This window comes from Notothenia rossii (assembly GCF_949606895.1).
Source record: "Notothenia rossii genome assembly, chromosome: 10".
Classification (NCBI taxonomy): Eukaryota; Metazoa; Chordata; class Actinopteri; order Perciformes; family Nototheniidae; genus Notothenia; species Notothenia rossii.
Genome location: NC_136908.1, coordinates 40,836,287 through 40,854,163, shown reverse-complemented (window position 1 = coordinate 40,854,163; position 17,877 = coordinate 40,836,287). Strand labels below are relative to the sequence as shown.

The following is a 17,877-nucleotide window of genomic DNA, read 5'->3' as shown; positions in this document are numbered from 1 at the left end:
TTGTACTGTGAGCATTTTATTGGAAAGCAGATCACCGTCAACAAAAACAACAGTTTCAGGTCACTAAGTGGATATCTAGGGAATGATGGAATGTTTCTAATGGAATGACGCGGAGGAATGAATTCAGACTTGTATCCCAGTACAGCATAGTGATGGTGAGGGTGAGTAGGACAGACATGAGTGGCGGTCCCCTCCAGGCTACAGGGCTGAGGTAGAGTTGCACTGAGTCTCAGTAGAGCCAGCTGGCAGCACAGCTGGAGTAGCTGCACAGGTCGCCCTCCTTGAACCACAGAGAGATCTCTGTGTTGGCACTGTCCACAGAGTCGCTGCCGTGGATGATGTTCCTGTGGGGGGTGGGCAAACATGAGGAAGACGGCGATACAAGGAATCCAAAGAACAGCTCATATCCAAAAGGGTTGTGTTCACAGTGACATCACTTTCACTAGCTGTCATGCGGTTTCCTTTTGCCTCTCACTATGCTTTCTGTCTGCATGACCCTAACCTGTGGGACTTTCACACAAGGTCATCTAGAATAAATGTATCATCTCGCCTTTTGAATGTATGAGTCAATCATTGGTGCTACTCTTGTAATCATCATGATTTAATGTATGCTTTGGATTGTTCTCCGTGTCAGTGTTCCATGTTGTCTATCATGTATGGTTGCATTCTGTAAGAGCAGCATGTTTGTATGAAACTTGATGTATCTGCTGGCTCCTGAAGTAAAGCACTCACTTGCTGACGTCGATGCAGAAGTCTCCTCGGATGGTTCCGGGCTTGGAGTCAGCGGGGTTGGTCTCCCCCAGCATCACCCTGCCGGTCTTCACGGCACCCTTCCCCTCCCACACCTGGACAGAGCAGAGGGAGGCATGAGATCTGTTTCATACGGCACACACTTCTGACTTTCAGCTCCTGTGTGCTGCATCTCTTACCATGGCGACCACGGGGCCGGAGGTCATGTACTTCATCAGCGTGGGGAAGAAGGGCCTCTCCTTCAGGTCGATGTAGTGCTGCTCCAGCAGGTCCTGGGGGGCCTGCAGCGGAGACAGGGAGTGCATTTATGAGCATCACAGGTGAACCAATCTACATTTCAAACATTTTATTCATCATGTTAGAAAAGGGGAAATGCTAGAAGGTTATAATTTCTTCAGTTGGATCCTAAATAGTTTGAACTGTTGCATAAAGTCACTCCTGTTTACAGATTATTTTCACATCCTCCACTGTAGGAATATTGCCCTTCAATACAAACAGTTGTGTTCTGCACTGACAAAGGATGGTTCAGGTTGTTTGCCTCGTTTCAGAACAGAAGCAATCCTTCAGAGAGTGCAGTGTTCAGCACAATAATCCCAAAGCTACCCCATAATAACCTTCCAAAGCCTCTGAGGAAGACCCTGCTCACCCTCCAGAGCTCATGCTCAGGACACATGTTGAATAACCAGAAATCCCACAAGCAGACATCTCTAGGCCAAAGTCACTGCTGATGCAGGACACACTTCCAGCTACCCATTCAATATCTGCTATGCATCTAATATTGTAGTGAACAACTAATCCAACCAATTCAGTATGCTAGCCTTATGAAGTGAAAAGTCATGCTGGGTTCTAGATGATGACTCAACAATACAACCATGTGTCAGCAGTCAGTCTGTGCAGCACCTGGCTCTCTGCACCATTCACTTGACCAACTAAGGACAGTCGTACATGTCTAGTTACATGTTCTGTACAAACCATTCTTCCATAATGAAGGTTTCCAAACAGTGTCCTAAGATGTTAAAGGATTAGGAGACAGATAATCTACACTACAGTCAGGAATAGACAGGAAGGCTTATCAGCTCACTGCATGTCCTACTAGTTGGCACACTTGCATCATGTGCAGAGAGTTACAGATCACACAGGTGAATGTCATGAAAGTGGGCTTCAAGGTACATTTACACAAAGCCTTACAGATAAACACTTTGACTTACATGGAGCATCTTCATGCCAACAAGTTTGAAGCCCTTCGTCTCAAACCTCTTGATGACCTCTCCGATGATGCCCCTCTGCACACCATCTGGCTTGATGGCAATAAAAGTGCGCTCCTTCTGCTCAGCCATGATTCTGAAACAAAGCAAAATAAAAAGATGACGTGAAACAAAGAGCAGTCTGCAGGAGGAAGAAGCCTGGAGAGTCACTCACGCTTCCTTCCTGCTTGATTTGGCACAGGTGGGGCCGGCTGCGGAGGGCCCCGACCCCATTGCGCAGTAAACACAAATGACAAGGCTGAGGGTGGAGTGGGTCTGGAAGGAGATCACCTGAAGGGGATAACTGACTTTGACTTTCAGCCCTGCCCAGTGTGTGTGACACACACATAGTCTGAATAGGACCAACCCACCAACAGTTTGGTTGTCCATGTGGCTTTGATGGCTAAAACTAATGTTTTTCCAGCATATACAGCTGCTGCAGGCTGAAACCAGGCCTACAACACACAACATTAACTGTTGCACATATAAATGATTATCTTACACAAAAGGTGTGATATACTGTTGGAATTCACCTACCCTCCATTTAAACACCATGTCGCCATTTTGTTCCCTAATTTCACTTTCTTAATGTAAAGAGTATTTAACAGTTTACATATGACTAGCATTAACTAACATGTGTGAATGATAACCCTTCTAAGTTACAGTCTAGTAACCTGGAGGTACTAGTGCTAGAGTTTACAATTACTTAGTAATGATTTCTAGATTAAGTTTAGTCTCAACTACTTACTTATCACATAAGCAAAAAGCACATTGCGTTTGACTGCACGAGCGCAAAGTACAATGGAAGGCCTGCAGGTTCTGCTCACTGGTCAGTGACGTGTAGTCTGCAGGCTGCAGCTGACACCCGGACTCCACCCAAAGCACAGTCCTATCAAGTTCAGACAGATAGTTCCCTACTTCTGAGCACTCAGTTAATCACTGCAGCCCGCCACATACCGGAACCAACAATTGAGTTAGTGAATAGTGACAGTGCACGTGGAGGCGGCGAGAGGCCACGGCCTTCACAGCCGCTTGCTCTTTTGTTCGCGCCGCTGCGGAAAAATCAGCTCGGCCTTCATCCAGGACTCCTCCAGGCCCGCAGCACCACAAGATACAGCTACCGAATAGCTTCAGTTGATTCTACACTCACAGAATTACACAGAAATGTGTTTAAACCAAGTTACTAACGGAGTAGGACTTCTTAAAAACTAATGCACTTTAGCTTCAACGTGGGGCGTAAGAAAATGAGTGTCTATATCAATATGTATTTATATTAAAACATAAGTTACATAAACAAGCAAAAATAGGAATACATATAAACCCATTACCTTGTAAAGATTGAGTGGTGTGTATGAGTTACTCCGGCTGGTTGACGTGTGAGAAGACCGACAGAGACTGCGCAGCCGGTTTTTATCCCTGAAGGCGGAGTCTAGTGATACGGCAAGACACTAGGGCCAAACATGTAATAAACAGTTTGCGTAATAGATTCATCATTTTAAATCATTGTAAATCAAGGAGTTTAAATCAGCAAAAGAGTGACATTGAAAAACACGACAGTACATATTCATTCAGAGGACAATACAATTAAAATTACAGTATATAAGTAACTGTTCAAACGAGATATCACAACAAGGCAAAACAATGTGTGGATATACAGAAGTAAGGCAGCTAGCAGTATGTGGTGGAAAGTAACTGAGTACATTTGCTCAATCGCTGTACTCAAGTACACATTTGAGGTACTTGTAATTAACCCTTGTATTTACATTTTATAGAACATTGTAGTTCTGCTCAACTACACATTGGCAGCCAATTTTGTACTTTTTATTCCACTAGATTTATTTTATAGATGAATTTACTAATTACTTATACATTCAGATTTTGACTTATAATACTTAGGAAAAACTTTTAAATTATGATTATTTGGTAAAGATTAAAACTTCCAAAATGATATTTAAGTAACAAAAAACAGTGGGTGAGTGGGTTAACATTGAATATGTTTTGCATTTGCTTGAAAAAAAATTGTTTTACTTGTATGATTTTTATTTTTTTATATATTGTATTGTAAACATACAAAAATTGTGTTTTTGTTCGTATGTAGAATCTTCTTAATTAATTGTCTATCTTTTTGTGATGACATCATTTCTATGATGCCACCTTGGGTTAAAGCCATCCCAGTGGCTCCTGCTCCATAGCAAGAGAGAAGCTCTCGGTTAACGTTTAAGAAATGTTGCTCATCTTACTACTTTTGTAAAATGTTGACACTCGTATATGGATACCATTGTCAGATTGTCAAAACCGGACAAACAAACATGAATTGCTGGTACAAGAATTTGCCAACAAGCAGTGGAATTGTGTTGTTATATTTATGGTGCACAGTAAGAGTGATAAAACTGAAAATGCCTCGATTTTTCCAAAAATGTCTGGACAGGCCATGTAAACCTCCATGCTGTATATAAAAGCTACTACTGCTGATAAGATGATGGTTTGCACCCACATTACAGGAACGCATATACAAATGCACTTAATGCTGCAGGTCATAATACACATGCCATTCAGCTGTATGACAGAATGAAAGCTTTTAAAAGGTAGCTTTAAGAGCTTAAAGTCTGCAGCTCATAGCTTTTATGGTATAAGCATAAAGTCACTGTGCATTGCATGACATAAATGCCAATATATGCACCTAACTCTCTTCACTCGATGTAGATTAATGCAGTTTGTCTGAGCCTGACTTCTCTGTATGAACATATTCTGTATGTTGGCTCAAGTGAAACCTCCCTATGAGATGGATTCTGCTTTGATACTGTAAGTGTTCACCCTTCGCTTCATTAGCGGGCTGGCACTGGCTTTATTAAATGCTGAGGCAGCGTCAGTGAGAGCCTGAGATGAAGTGTGTGTGTGTTCAACGCTTCTTTAATCTGGTTATTAGATGGGTGGAAGAAAGAACCTAGGCTCACACAAAACATTTCATGGTCTCACTTTTGTTGCATGTTTCATTAATGTATTCACTCACTCAAAAAGTAAACGTTGTAACTAATGCACAGAGGGTAAATAGGCAACAGACACAACACATATATAAGAGACATCACCACCAGATGCACCAAATGTCCTTTTCCATTCCGATCTGTTCTTACTTTGTGCTGAATCCAAAATATTGATTTAAAACTGTAGGCATGTGGTCTAATTATTAGCATAAGTCAAGGCTCTGGCACATGCCCAATAACTGGAGGGATTAGATGTCTACACAAAGTATAACAATTAAGGTACTGTTCCCAAAGATTCAGAACTGGTTTTACAGGAGAAATCCAAAGGCTTCCAAGAGCAGTATATGAGCCACTCGGAAGCACAAGAAATCCTCCATGTTTGTGTATTCTACCAGGATCAATGGACCAATCGTTTGGTTCAGCCCAAGATGTGAGCTTTGTTTAGTCTCTGTCCAGAAACATAACCAAAGAAAGTCAGTGAAAAATAAGTCTGCAGTCAGACGCACCCGACAGAGATCAGCAACACTTCTCTTTCCTTCCCTCCTCTTTCCTTACCTGTGCCTTTTCCTCTCCCCTCATCTCCTGTTTCCTTCCCTCAGTTCTCACGTTTCCTTTGCTTTTATTTCCTGTTTCTGGACATCTCCTCTCCCCTCGTGTCCTGTTTCCTCCCAGTGCCCACACCTCTCTTATCATTTCATTTCCTTTTCTCTTCTGTTTTCTCTCCTTTCCTGATTCTGCTTATCCCATGTCATATTATGGAGCTAAATCTAGGCCAAAAGTTTTGATCAAAAAATAAATATATAATGAAAGTTTTTTATATAATTTAAATTTGTATTCCTGTTCACACACTCCAGAAGGCTTGGTAGTCAGGCATGTGTGTGTTTTGTTATTGGGTGAGGTGCTCCTCTTAATACGAAGGCGTCTTCGGCTCAAACTGAGGATGTGGCATGATTGGCATCGCCCCAATGTTTTGTGACGTTCTTTTTCAGTGCAGGGCGCTACTTGCACAAAATGTGAAGCAAGAAGCTGTTTGTGCTGTAATGGATTGTAATACAGAGTCATTATTTTGAGGCAGCTCTCCCAGCCTGTGAGTGTGTGAAGCTGTTATGTGGAATTGCTTTAGATGTAAAGTGGTGTTGACATACATTTCTCGCAGGCAAAAAGGTTGCTTTATTGCCCTAAATTGCTCCTACACTTACGCAAAGGAGAGATTTCATGTGTTATATTGAAGGTGTCTTGTGGCAGGCAGCCAGTGCTTCTCTGAATCTCCTCTGCAGCCTGAAGGTGTGTGCCATAAAGCATCTCCACATCTGCCAGTCGGATGTATTGCTGAAATCCTCCGGATGGAGAGTCACACCTGCTTCCAGAGTTGAACAAAAAAGGGTCATGTTCACCCAGATGCCCTCATAAAGCCTTAAGATCCAGAGGAGGGAGAAGTACTGAGATCTTGTACTTAGGTGAAAGTAGAAGTACCAGAGTGTAGGAATACTCTGTTACAGTAAAAGTCCTGCATTCAAAATGTTACTCAAGTAAAAGTAGACAAATATAATCATCAAAATGTACTTACCAACAGTAAAAGTAGTCATTTTGCAGATTGGTCCATTTCAGAATAATATATATGATATGTTTTATAATGATTGATCATGAAAGTGTTCTCAAAGCTGGTAAAGGTGCAACTAGTTTAAATGACTTTGTATACTGCAGGGTAGCTTGTGAATTTACTCCAGGTGGAACTAAAGTCTGATTTAACATCATTCCACATCTGTAAAGTAACTAAAGGTATTAAATACATGTAGTGGAGTAAAAGTGCACCTTTTACCTCTGAATTGTAGTGGAGTAGATGTGCAAAGTAGCATAAATTGTAAATACTCAAGTAAAGTATCCCAAAATTGTACTTAGGTTCAGTACTCGAGTAAGTGTACTTAGTTACTTTCCACCTCTGGTAAGATCACTGCACTGAACGAGACACCACAGATACGAGCTGTTTAGGTGAAATGGGTTTTGTTGGGATTCTACAGCGACATAAAGCAGCTCCATGTGACCTTTTATTGGCAAACATCCACTCTAATGACTAATAATCAGTGGTGTAATGTAACAAAGTACATTTACTCAAGTAATGTACTTCAGTAAAAAGTGGAGGTATACTCCAACTTCAGTACTTTTAATTCCACTACATTTATTTGACACATTTAGGTATTAGTTACTTTCAGATTAAGGTTAACACAAAATATCAATCATCACAAACATTATCATACATTATTATAGACTAAGCTACCCAGTAGCGAGTAGTGTATAAAGTAATTCAAATAAACCCCACCTTCATCAAGTACAACATTGAAGTCATGAAAAATTGGATGCACTAGATGGATCATTTAAATAATTGAAAAATATCTGGTGTTTAAATGTGCGTTTCTTCTTGTTTCTACTTTACTTTTGGTCCTTAGAGTATATTTTGATGCCAATCCTTTTTTAATTTAACTTAAGATAACATTTAAATGCAGTACTTTTACTTGTAAATTAGTATTTTACACTGCAGTATTGCTACTTTTATTTAAAGTGTCAGGTCTTCCTCCACCCCTGCTAATAATACAACCATCTGTGATTGTGAAAGCATAAACAAAAAAAACAGAAACGTTGACTTTATTTAGCCTCGCTGCGGGGAAGCAGTGTGTGGACCTGTCAACGAAACTTAAACATTTACCACATTTAAATAATTGGTTTAAACGGCATAATAATAAGGACAATCGTCCGTTCTGTGATTCTCCAGAACACACATGTTATAATATAACTTAAGGGTCATGCAGAGTGAGATGAGATCGCTGTCCCTTTTAAGAGAGAGAGAGAGGGGTGTGGCTTGTGCATGTGTGTGTGGATGGCAGAGCGACAGTGAGAGAACGTGTGTATGTTTCTGGAAGTGAAACGAAGCAGCAGAAAAACAGAGGTCTGTCTGTGATGTATTTTGTGAAACAGAAGAACAGCTAAATAAATGCAACGGCCTCCCAAGAAGAGCTCGCCTCTCTCCAGTCATTTAAGCTAAAGTGGGTTATTGAACCTGAAGCTTGTTGCTGCTGCCCTCCTCGACTACGGTCTGGGAGCCGACAGGAAAGTTCAACACACAGATAGATGGCCAGTCCGCCCCTTTGTAGCATATTATTTCGATGAGCAGATCGCCACTGGGCTTTCAACTAAAGACACAGCCACGCAAAAACTGCGGCATTTGTACAGCTCCTTATGGGTAGGCCTACTGCAATTTGTGAATTGCTTTCCTCTGTGGTGAAACGATCAGCACCGCACCACGGAGGAAAGCGGCAGAAAGTCACCTGGAGTTAAAGAGAGCGGGGCTGCGTTGCGTGCATGGCTTCCTTCTGCAGGTAGACGAGCTCTGGCGGCGGTCTCGTTCAGGATCTGAAAATACAATTTAAATATTATTGCACACTTATTCCACTTATTCCTAGTGTGCCACTGGTTACGGTGCCGCGTGCCAATGCTGGCACGCGTGCCAGGGGTTGCCGACCCCTGGTATAGAGGAATGTTAAGCCCTCCCACTATTTTCCAAGAGGGCGTTGCCAGATTTTCAATTTCAGGTTTTAACCAGGAGTAGGCGCTTCATTCACAAATACAGAAAGACAAGTTTCATGGACTTTCAGTTGTGTTTTGAAGAGCATTTGAACACATCAATATTTTAGATCAACTAAAGTATATCTAATCTTGTAATTCAATAATATATAGTCTTTATATATTAAATAATCATAATTATAATGTAAATGTTTACATTACACTTCTTTATTTGTTATGCTCATACTTTTACCTTTACAATCGTTTGCTTTAATATGCAGTATATTTTTTGTATATTTTTGTGTTTGCTTCCTCCTGCTCCCTTTCGGAAACATACTGTATGACTTATGATTATTATTAATATGAAGATATTATTAAGATAAGATAAGATGTTACTTTATTGATTGAACATTTTAGTTTAGAATGTGCTGTCCCACGGTAATTCAGAAGGCTCACAGGTCACATTTCGACCATTATTTAAAACATAGGTGCTTTCACACCGTCTACAGTTTGATTTGTATAGAGGGACCTCTGTGGCTGAATGGCCAGATTAGATGTGGCACATTTATCATAGGTGATCAGAGCTAACTGCCTGCCGTCAGATTTCATTTAAAAAACAGATCTGATTTTAAGACTATTTCTGCGCTCATAAAGAATGATAAGAATAAGAATAATACGTATTGAACTGGTTTAATTAATTAGTGAGTTTATTTAACACTAGAACCGCCAATCGGGTCAATTTGTGTGATGTGTGTTGTGTGTGTGCAATGTAACTTTTTTTCAATAAAATATTAAAGTCTCCCAGTCCGTGACTTTTCCTGAAAGTGTGTTATGTAGCACCCTATGTTGTTAAAAATTGCATTCTAATAGCGGGATTTGAAAGGTTTAGGTAGGCCTATACAAAAACCTCTGGCGGTTCTAGTGTTAAGGTAATTAGGTACAGTAGAATCCCTTTTTTATCAGTAACGAATTTAGCAGTTGAACATAAAAGTCAACTAACTGAGGGTCACTTGCAATGACAGTGTTGTGTCTAACTGTAAGCTTGTCACTCAGAGTAACCTACAGTTAATTTAGCTGCTGGATAAGAAAGATCAGGGGGGGAGGGGGGGAGAGAGCTGTGGTTGATGGGCCATTAGTTGTGTAAATACACAGCTTCATTCAGACTGTTTAAAAAACGGTAACAACGGACTATTTTTCTTAGCGGATGCATGTCAATTTAAATCAATACATACAACTATTTTTTAAATCAATACAACTATTTTTTAAATCAATAAAAACATTTTCTAAATCCATAAAAGCATTTAAATTAATATTGGGAGTCATGTCGTTACTTTGTTGAGAATGTTGCCATGTAATAAGCGGGATAATTTGCAGCGACTTGTTCCTTATAGGAAAAATAACACCCGTCATGTGTGTGTAGAGGCGTGTGTGGTTAATCAATCAATCAATCAATCAATGTTTATTTATATAGCCCAATATCACAAATGTTACATTTGTCTCAGTGGACTTCACAGTTTGTACAGAATATCAGTATGACAATACGACACCCTCTGTCCTTAGACCCTCACATCGTACAAGGAAAAACTTCCAGAGAAAACCCAGTTTAAAGGGAAAAATGGGAGAAACCTCAGGGAGAGCAACAGAGGAGGGATCCCTCTCCCAGGACGGACAGACGTGCAATAGATGCCGTGTGTAAATTGAAAAGATAATACATTTGCAACATAGGTAGTCCAAATGTTTGGAAATGCATGTGTGTATAATAGGAAGATGAATCCATGAGTATATCCATCCAGGACTTATGATCCAGGACCACAGCCACGACTCAAGATCCAGGACTCGCAATCCATGACACAGGACCGCAGGATCATCCATGACTCCGGATCCCGGCGTATATAGACACCAAAAAGAAAGACATTTGGGGAAGCTGGGTTAATCGGAACATGAGAGTACACAGGTATAGACAGAGAGAAGGAAGAAGTAAGATGTTCCCCGACAAACTAAGCCTATATCAGCAAAACTAGGGGCTGAATCTAATCAGCCCTAACTATAAGCTTTATCAAAAAGGAAGATCTTAAGCGCACTCTTAAAAACGGATAGGGTGTCTGCCGTCCGAACACAAACTGGAAGCTGATTCCACAAAAGTGGAGCTTGATAAGAAAAGGCTCTGGCTCCCATTGTACTTTTAGAGACTCTAGGAACAACCAACAACCCTGCATTCTTGGAACGCAATGCCCTAGTAGGACAATAGGGTATAATGAGTTCTTTAAGGTAAGATGGCGCCTGCCCATTAAGGGCTTTGTAGGCGAGAAGAAGAATTTTAAATTCTATCCTGTGTTCTATAGGGAGCCAGTGTAAAGCAGCCAGAACAGGAGTAATGTGGTCCCTTTTCATAACTCTGGTTAGTACAAGAGCTGCAGCCTTTTGAATCAGCTGAAGCGACTTGACTGACTTCTTGGTACACCCTGATAATAAGGAGTTACAATAATCCAGCCTTGAAGTAACAAATGCATGGACTAGTTTCTCTGCATCGTTTTGAGGCAAGATATGCCTGATTTTTGCAATGTTACGTAGATGGAAGTAGGCGGTACTTGAAATTGATTTTATGTGGGCGTTAAAGGATAAATCCTGATCAAATATAACACCATGATTCCTTACAGTCTCACTGGAGGCCAAATTAATGCCATCCATAGTTAATATATCTTTAGATAATTTGTTTCGTAGATTCTTCGGGCCAAGTACAATAACTTCAGTTTTGGTCGTGTTTAACATAAACAAATTTAAGGTCATCCACGTTTTAAGTCCTTGAGGCAGTCTTGAATTTTATTTAGATGATTAATTTCATCAGGCTTGATTGATAAATATAGTTGAGTATCATCCGCATAACAATGAAAGTTTACAGAATGATTCCTTATAATATTGCTGAACGGAAGCATATATAGGGTGAACAAAATAGGTCCAAGTACTGAGCCCTGTGGCACTCCATGGCTAACTTTGGTTTGCATGGAAGATTCATCGTTGACACGTACAAACTGAGAGCGTTCAGATAGATAGGACCTAAACCAGCCTAAAGCAGTTCCCTGTATGCCAACTAAGTGCTCTAGTCTTTGCAATAGGATATCATGGTCGATAGTATCAAATGCAGCACTAAGATCGAGCAAGACAAGAATAGAGACAAGTCCCTTGTCAGAGGCTATTAGAATGTCATTTGTGACTTTAACCAGAGCTGTCTCTGTGCTATGTTGTGTTCTAAAGCCAGACTGAAAATCTTCAAATAAATCATAGTTTTTTAAGTAATCACACAGCTGTTTTGCGACTGCTTTCTCAAGAATCTTTGAGAGGAACGGAAGATTAGAAATAGGTCTATAGTTGGCTAAAACCTCTGGATCGAGGTTGTGCTTTTTAAGAAGCGGTTTTATCACTGCTACTTTGAATGATTGTGGAACATAGCCTGATAATAAAGACATATTCATAATATTTAATAAAGAAGTGCTAATTAATGGAAAAACTTCTTTTAACAGCTTAGTTGGAATCGGGTCTAAGATACACGTTGATGGTTTAGAAGAGAGAATCATTGAATTTAATTGTTCAAGGTTTATGGCTGAAAAGCATTCTAGTTTACTATCTAGTGTAATATTAGAACTTACGTTTCCGGGAGCTGTTGATAACACTATACTGGTTAAAGGCAAGAGGTCATTGATTTTGTTTCTAAGAGTAACAATTTTATCGTTAAAAAAGCACATAAAATCATTACTACTGAGTGCTATGGGAATAGAAGGCTCAGTCGAGCTGTGGCTCTCTGTCAGCCTGGCTACAGTGCTGAAAAGAAATCTTGCATTATTCTTATTCTCATCTATTAATGAAGAGTAGTATGCTGCTCTCGCTTTATGCAGTGCTTTCTTATATTCATTGAGAGTAATATGCCAAATTAAACGAGATTCTTCAAGTTTAGTGGAACGCCATATCCTTTCAAGTTGTCTCGACTTTTGCTTTATTTTGCGGGTTTCGGCATTATGCCATGGAGCTAATCTATGTTGTTTTATTTTCTTCTTTTTCAAAGGAGCAACAGAGTCTAATTTTATTCGCAGCGCATCTGTAGCACTATCAACAACATGATCAATTTGGGGTGGTGTACATTTTGTATAAGTTTCCTCCCCTACATGCAGACATGCTATCGAGTTAAGTATTGGTGGAATCTCTTACTTAAATTTGGCTATAGCACTAACAGATAGGTTTCTGCTGCAGGAGCTTTTGGCTAATGCTTTGTAGTCTAGTAACAGTACTTCAAAAGTTACTAAGAAATGGTCGGATAAAGCAGGATTATGCGGTTCGACTAATAGTTGCTCAATTTCAATACCATAAGTCAGAACAAGGTCAAGAGTGTGATTATAGCAGTGGGTTGGTTTATTTACACTCTGACAGAAACCAACATAATCTAATATAGAGTTAAATGCAACAGTAAGGCTATTTTTATCATCGTCAACATGAATATTAAAGTCACCTACGATAATTACTTTATCTGTTTTAAGTACCAAAGCTGATAAAAACTCAGAGAATTCTGATAAGAATTCTGAATAAGGACCTGATGCACGGTACACTGTAACAAATAAGATTGGCTGCAAAGTTTTCCAGGTCGGATGCGTAAGACTGAAAATGAGGCTTTCAAAGGAGGTATAATTTAATTTTTGTTTAGTATTGATAAGTAAACTTGAGTCAAAGATTGCTGCAACTCCACCTCCTTGGCCCGTGCCTCGGGCAATATGAGTATTGATATGGCTGGGTGGAGTGGCCTCATTTATGCTGACATATTCTTCATGTCTCAACCAAGTTTCAGTGAGACAGCATATATCAATATTATAATCTGATATTAAATCATTTACCAGTATTGCTTTAGATGCTAGAGATCTTATGTTTAAGAGACCACATTTAATCTTCCTGTTTTGTTGCACTGTAGTAGTTGTTACATTTACTTTTATTAGGTTATTATGTATGACACCTCTATTAGGTTTTACCTTAAATTGTCCTTGGGCAGACACACACACCGTTAATATTGGGTATTTTATTGGGTTCGGGATTCCTATGGATGATTGCCTAGGAGAGAGCGCAGAGAAGCGTGTAAGACTGCGACTCTGCCTCCTGGTCTCAACTCCAGTTTGTCATGGATTAAGTCCACAGAGCCCTGAAATGTTTGCCGAAATGAGATTTGCACCTTCCAAAGTAGGATGAATGCCATCTCTCTTAATCAGACCAGGTTTTCCCCAGAAGGCTGTCCAATTATTCACGAAGCCCACATTGTTTGCTGGGCACCACCAAGACAACCAGCGCTGAAATGATGACATGCGGCTATACATGTCATCATTGATCAGATTGGGGAGGGGACCAGAGAAGATTACGGTGTCCGACATTGTTTTAACATAACTACACACCAACGCCACATTAAGTTTGGTGCATTCTGATTGGCGTAAACGAACATCATTACCACCGACGTGAATAACAATCCTACTGTATTTACGTTTATTTTTAGCCAGCAGTCTAAGATGCGCCTCAACGTCGCCCGCTCTGGCCCCCGGAATGCATGTGACTGTGGACGCTTCGGTCTCTAAATTCACGTGTCTCATAATAGAGCTACCAATAACCAGAGTTGGCTTCTCAGCGGGTGTCTCGCTGAGTGGGGAATATCTGTTAGATACGTGAACGGGTTGGTGGGGACCTGCGGGTTTCGCGTTATGCCCCTTCTGAACAGTCACCCATTCTCCCTGCTGCTCGGGAGTTGCCGGGGGACGGCTAAGAGGAGCTACCTTTTGCCGGTCCGCACCGGCTAACATGGGCTTTACTGTAGCTGAGTTATTTTCTAAGATGCGGAGCCGGGCTTCTATGGCTATGATTCCCGCCTCCAACCTAACAACTATACTACATTTAACACATGTATCTTTACCAGTAAAGGAGGTAGGGGAGTAACCAAACATGAGACAGTTAGAGCAGGAAATAGCACCCGAGGGTGGGGAAAGAGCCATGGCTAGCTATCAAGCTAAAGTAGCTACTGTTAGCAAACCCGAAAAGAGTGTAGGCAACTGTGGAGTTACAGTCGCTAAGAGAAAGAGAGTTTGTGAGTGCTTAAGCTGTAGTAACGTGTGATTACAACGTCAGGCAGTTGCCGTGATCAAGAGTTTTAAAACGATCGATTAAGTTAAGATAATAAGCTATCAGCAACAGAACAGGCACACGGGATACCCGGAGATGACAACAACAACAACAACCGGAAGTTACAACATGCTTACCGCAATAGTGTTACGTTAAAGCACTTTCATGAAGTGAAGGAGGTTTTCCTTCTATAAAACAGCTGTGGGCAGCAGTGAGTGTCACGGACATGAATTCATAGATCAAGGCAGACTGGTGCACACACTCTCCTGTCCTTCCAGGCGACACGCCCGTTCAAAGCCGTGTCCCTCACTCCTCACATCCCAAGCTGCATCCCCACAAGTGTATTATGTTGTTACATCGTTTCAGATGTTATGTTTCAGTTGTGCTCTGTCTATGTTCAGTGATACAAACTTGTCACCTTTCGGCGAAATTCGCCGTTTTGAATCCAAAATAGTTCGTTTGTGTGAGTCATGTAGATCTGCAATAAAAATATTTTTGGGGTTGGGGGGGGTCTGGGACCCGGAGTAATCTGCGGCCGTGAGCTGTTATGTGCCATCATGACACGCATGGTGTTCTTTTTTATATATATATTATAATGAAGTACGAGCTGTGTGCTCGAGTCTTCCTGCCTGTCGGCTCTGCTCATGGATGTATAATAAGGCTCTGCTGCTCCGACATGATGGTCTAGCTTCAGCAGCTACATTACCTACGGGTGCGTTCGTTAATATTAACTGTGCGTCCGGAGTCACTGTGGCACAGACTGGACCGCTGGTGAACAGGTGTTAGAACGGGCCGTTCAGGTGTTCAGAGCAGAGCTCCCTGTTGGAGCGGCAGAGCGTTATGTGAACTGAAAAGTTTTTCTGTGGCAATATTATTTAAGGAATCGTTGAGCTAGCTAGCTAGCATACATTGTCACTATCTGCTAACGTTAGCTTTAGCCTTCCATTTCTAATAGTTTTTTTCATAGGCTATAAACAGAGTTGGTATAAGTATATATATATATATATATATATATATATATATATATTGAGTAAAAGTAGAAGTACTCAGATCTTGTACTTGAGTAAAAGTAGAAGCACATAGATCTTGTACTTAAGTAAAAGTAGAAGTACTCAGATCTTGTACTTGAGTAAAAGTAGAAGTACTCAGATCTTGTACTTGAGTAAAAGTAGAAGCACTCAGGGCTTGTACTTGAGTAAAAGTAGAAGCACACAGATCTTGTACTTGAGTAAAAGTAGAAGTACTCAGATCTTGTACCAGAGTAAAAGTACTCAGATCTTGTACTTGAGTAAAAGTAGAAGTACCAGAGTGTAGGAATACTCTGTTACAGTAAAAGTCCTGCATTCAAAATGTTCCTCAAGTAAAACTGGAAAAGTATTCTCATCAAAATATAGCGAAAGTCGCGACAGTAAAAGTAGTCATTGTGCAGATTGGTCCATTTCAGAATAATATATATGATATGTTTTATAATGATTGATCATGAAAGTGTTCTCAAAGCTGGTAAAGGTGCTAGTTTGAATGACTTTGTATACTGCAGTGTAGCTTGTGGATTTGCTCCAGGTGGAACTAAAGTCTGATTTAACACTTGATTATATTTCACATCATTCGTCCACATCTGTAAAGTAACTAAAGGTATTAAATACATGTAGTGGAGTAGAAGTACACCATGTACCTCTGAACTGTAGTGGGGTAGAAGAACAAAGTAGCAAAACATTGAAATACTTAAATAAAGTACAAGTATCTCAAAATTGTGCCCAAGTATAGTACTTGTTGAGTTTATGAACTTAGTTACTTTACACCATGTGGCTATAAAGATAGAAAGACTAAGCCTTGCACAGAGGCATGAAAATACATTTTCAAAATGCTCAACAGTGCTGCCAAAAGTATAAACTGACTGCTACACAATTAAAATAAATGCTTTTATATATTTCTATTAGATGTGACTCTTTGGCGTTTCTGTTATTATTAACACTGCAGCTTTAGTTGTTCTGACTGCTAAAATCCTCTGTTATTCCGTGGGGTGGGGGAGCCGGGGGCTCGGATCCCTTGTCACCTTTTTCATATCTGATGTGTTTGCATCCCTGTATGTTAAAAAGCCTCAGTCACCTTAATTCATGTAATAAAAACATCTCAGGTCAGTAACACTCAAAGCTAAATGTGCAATACCATGTTCAGCTATGTTACTATTTATAATGTTATTGTTGTTACATCAGAAGATGTACATATTGGAATGATTTCTTAACTTACAGTAGGCTATTTTTTACAATGTGTGTTGGAAGGATTTATTAAATTACTATGAATATTGTCATTGTTGAAGGCTTTTAGAGAAGGGTGAACTATAAGCCTGAATTACATAACATTTTATACCTAAAAACATAAAAGCCACAATAAATAAATCACAATTATTCTAGTTATTTTTACCTCCCGTATTGCTTTCAACCCACCAGCTTTTATGGTGTTGTTACGTAAGCTTGTCACATACAGTCTATGGGCACTCAGAGTAACCTACAGTTAATTTAGCTGCTGGAGAAGAAAGATCAGGGGGGGGGGGGGGGGGGGGGGAGAGCTGTGGTTGATGGGCCATTAGTTGTGTAAATACACAGCTGAGAGCTGCCGTTTCAAAAAACGGTAACAACGGACTATTTTTCTTAGCGGATGCATGTCAATTTAAATCAATACATACAACTATTTTTTAAATCAATAAAAACATTTTCTAAATCCATAAAAGCATTTCAATTAATACTGGGAGTCATGTCGTTACTTTGTTGAGAATGTGGCCGTGTAATAAGCGGGATAATTTGCAGCGACTTGTTCCTTATGGGGAAAATAGCACCCGTCATGCAGATCAAGATCCCTCCGCTACGATTCGGGATCCTGATCTGCCGACGAGGCTCCATTAAAATATAAATTTTTTTGTGAATTACTGAGTTTAGGCACGTTAATAACGTTTTAATGAAGTACAGTATATTCATATGTGTCAGTGATTTCATGTCAATTCGGCGAACATAAACATAAATGATCGTGGTGAAGATGATGATTAAATTAGGATTAAAAATCGAGAGCCGGGCTGCATTTCCTCCTGTTCGTTTTTTTCGACTAAACAACATTATTTTGTTAAATAACAACATGGTGATGTTTTGTAAATGATTACATGTCTCTTATTTAGCACAGAGTATGATATCCGTGACATATGGATCTTAACAAAGTTC

General features: G+C 40.1%; 1 protein-coding gene across 1 annotated transcript; it reads right to left on the bottom strand.

Annotated features, from left to right (window-relative positions):
• LOC307022717 (nucleoside diphosphate kinase-like) lies at positions 1 to 3,457 on the bottom strand. Its single transcript, XM_079655604.1, has 5 exons — positions 3,323 to 3,457; positions 1,959 to 2,091; positions 930 to 1,031; positions 733 to 845; positions 1 to 344 (listed from the first exon to the last, which is right to left on the bottom strand). The coding sequence occupies exons 2-5, from the start codon at positions 2,085 to 2,087 to the stop codon at positions 230 to 232; spliced, it is 459 nt and encodes a 152-aa protein (XP_079511730.1). The 5' UTR covers positions 2,088 to 2,091; positions 3,323 to 3,457; the 3' UTR covers positions 1 to 229.
• Between the last annotated feature and the right edge of the window lie 14,420 nt (positions 3,458 to 17,877).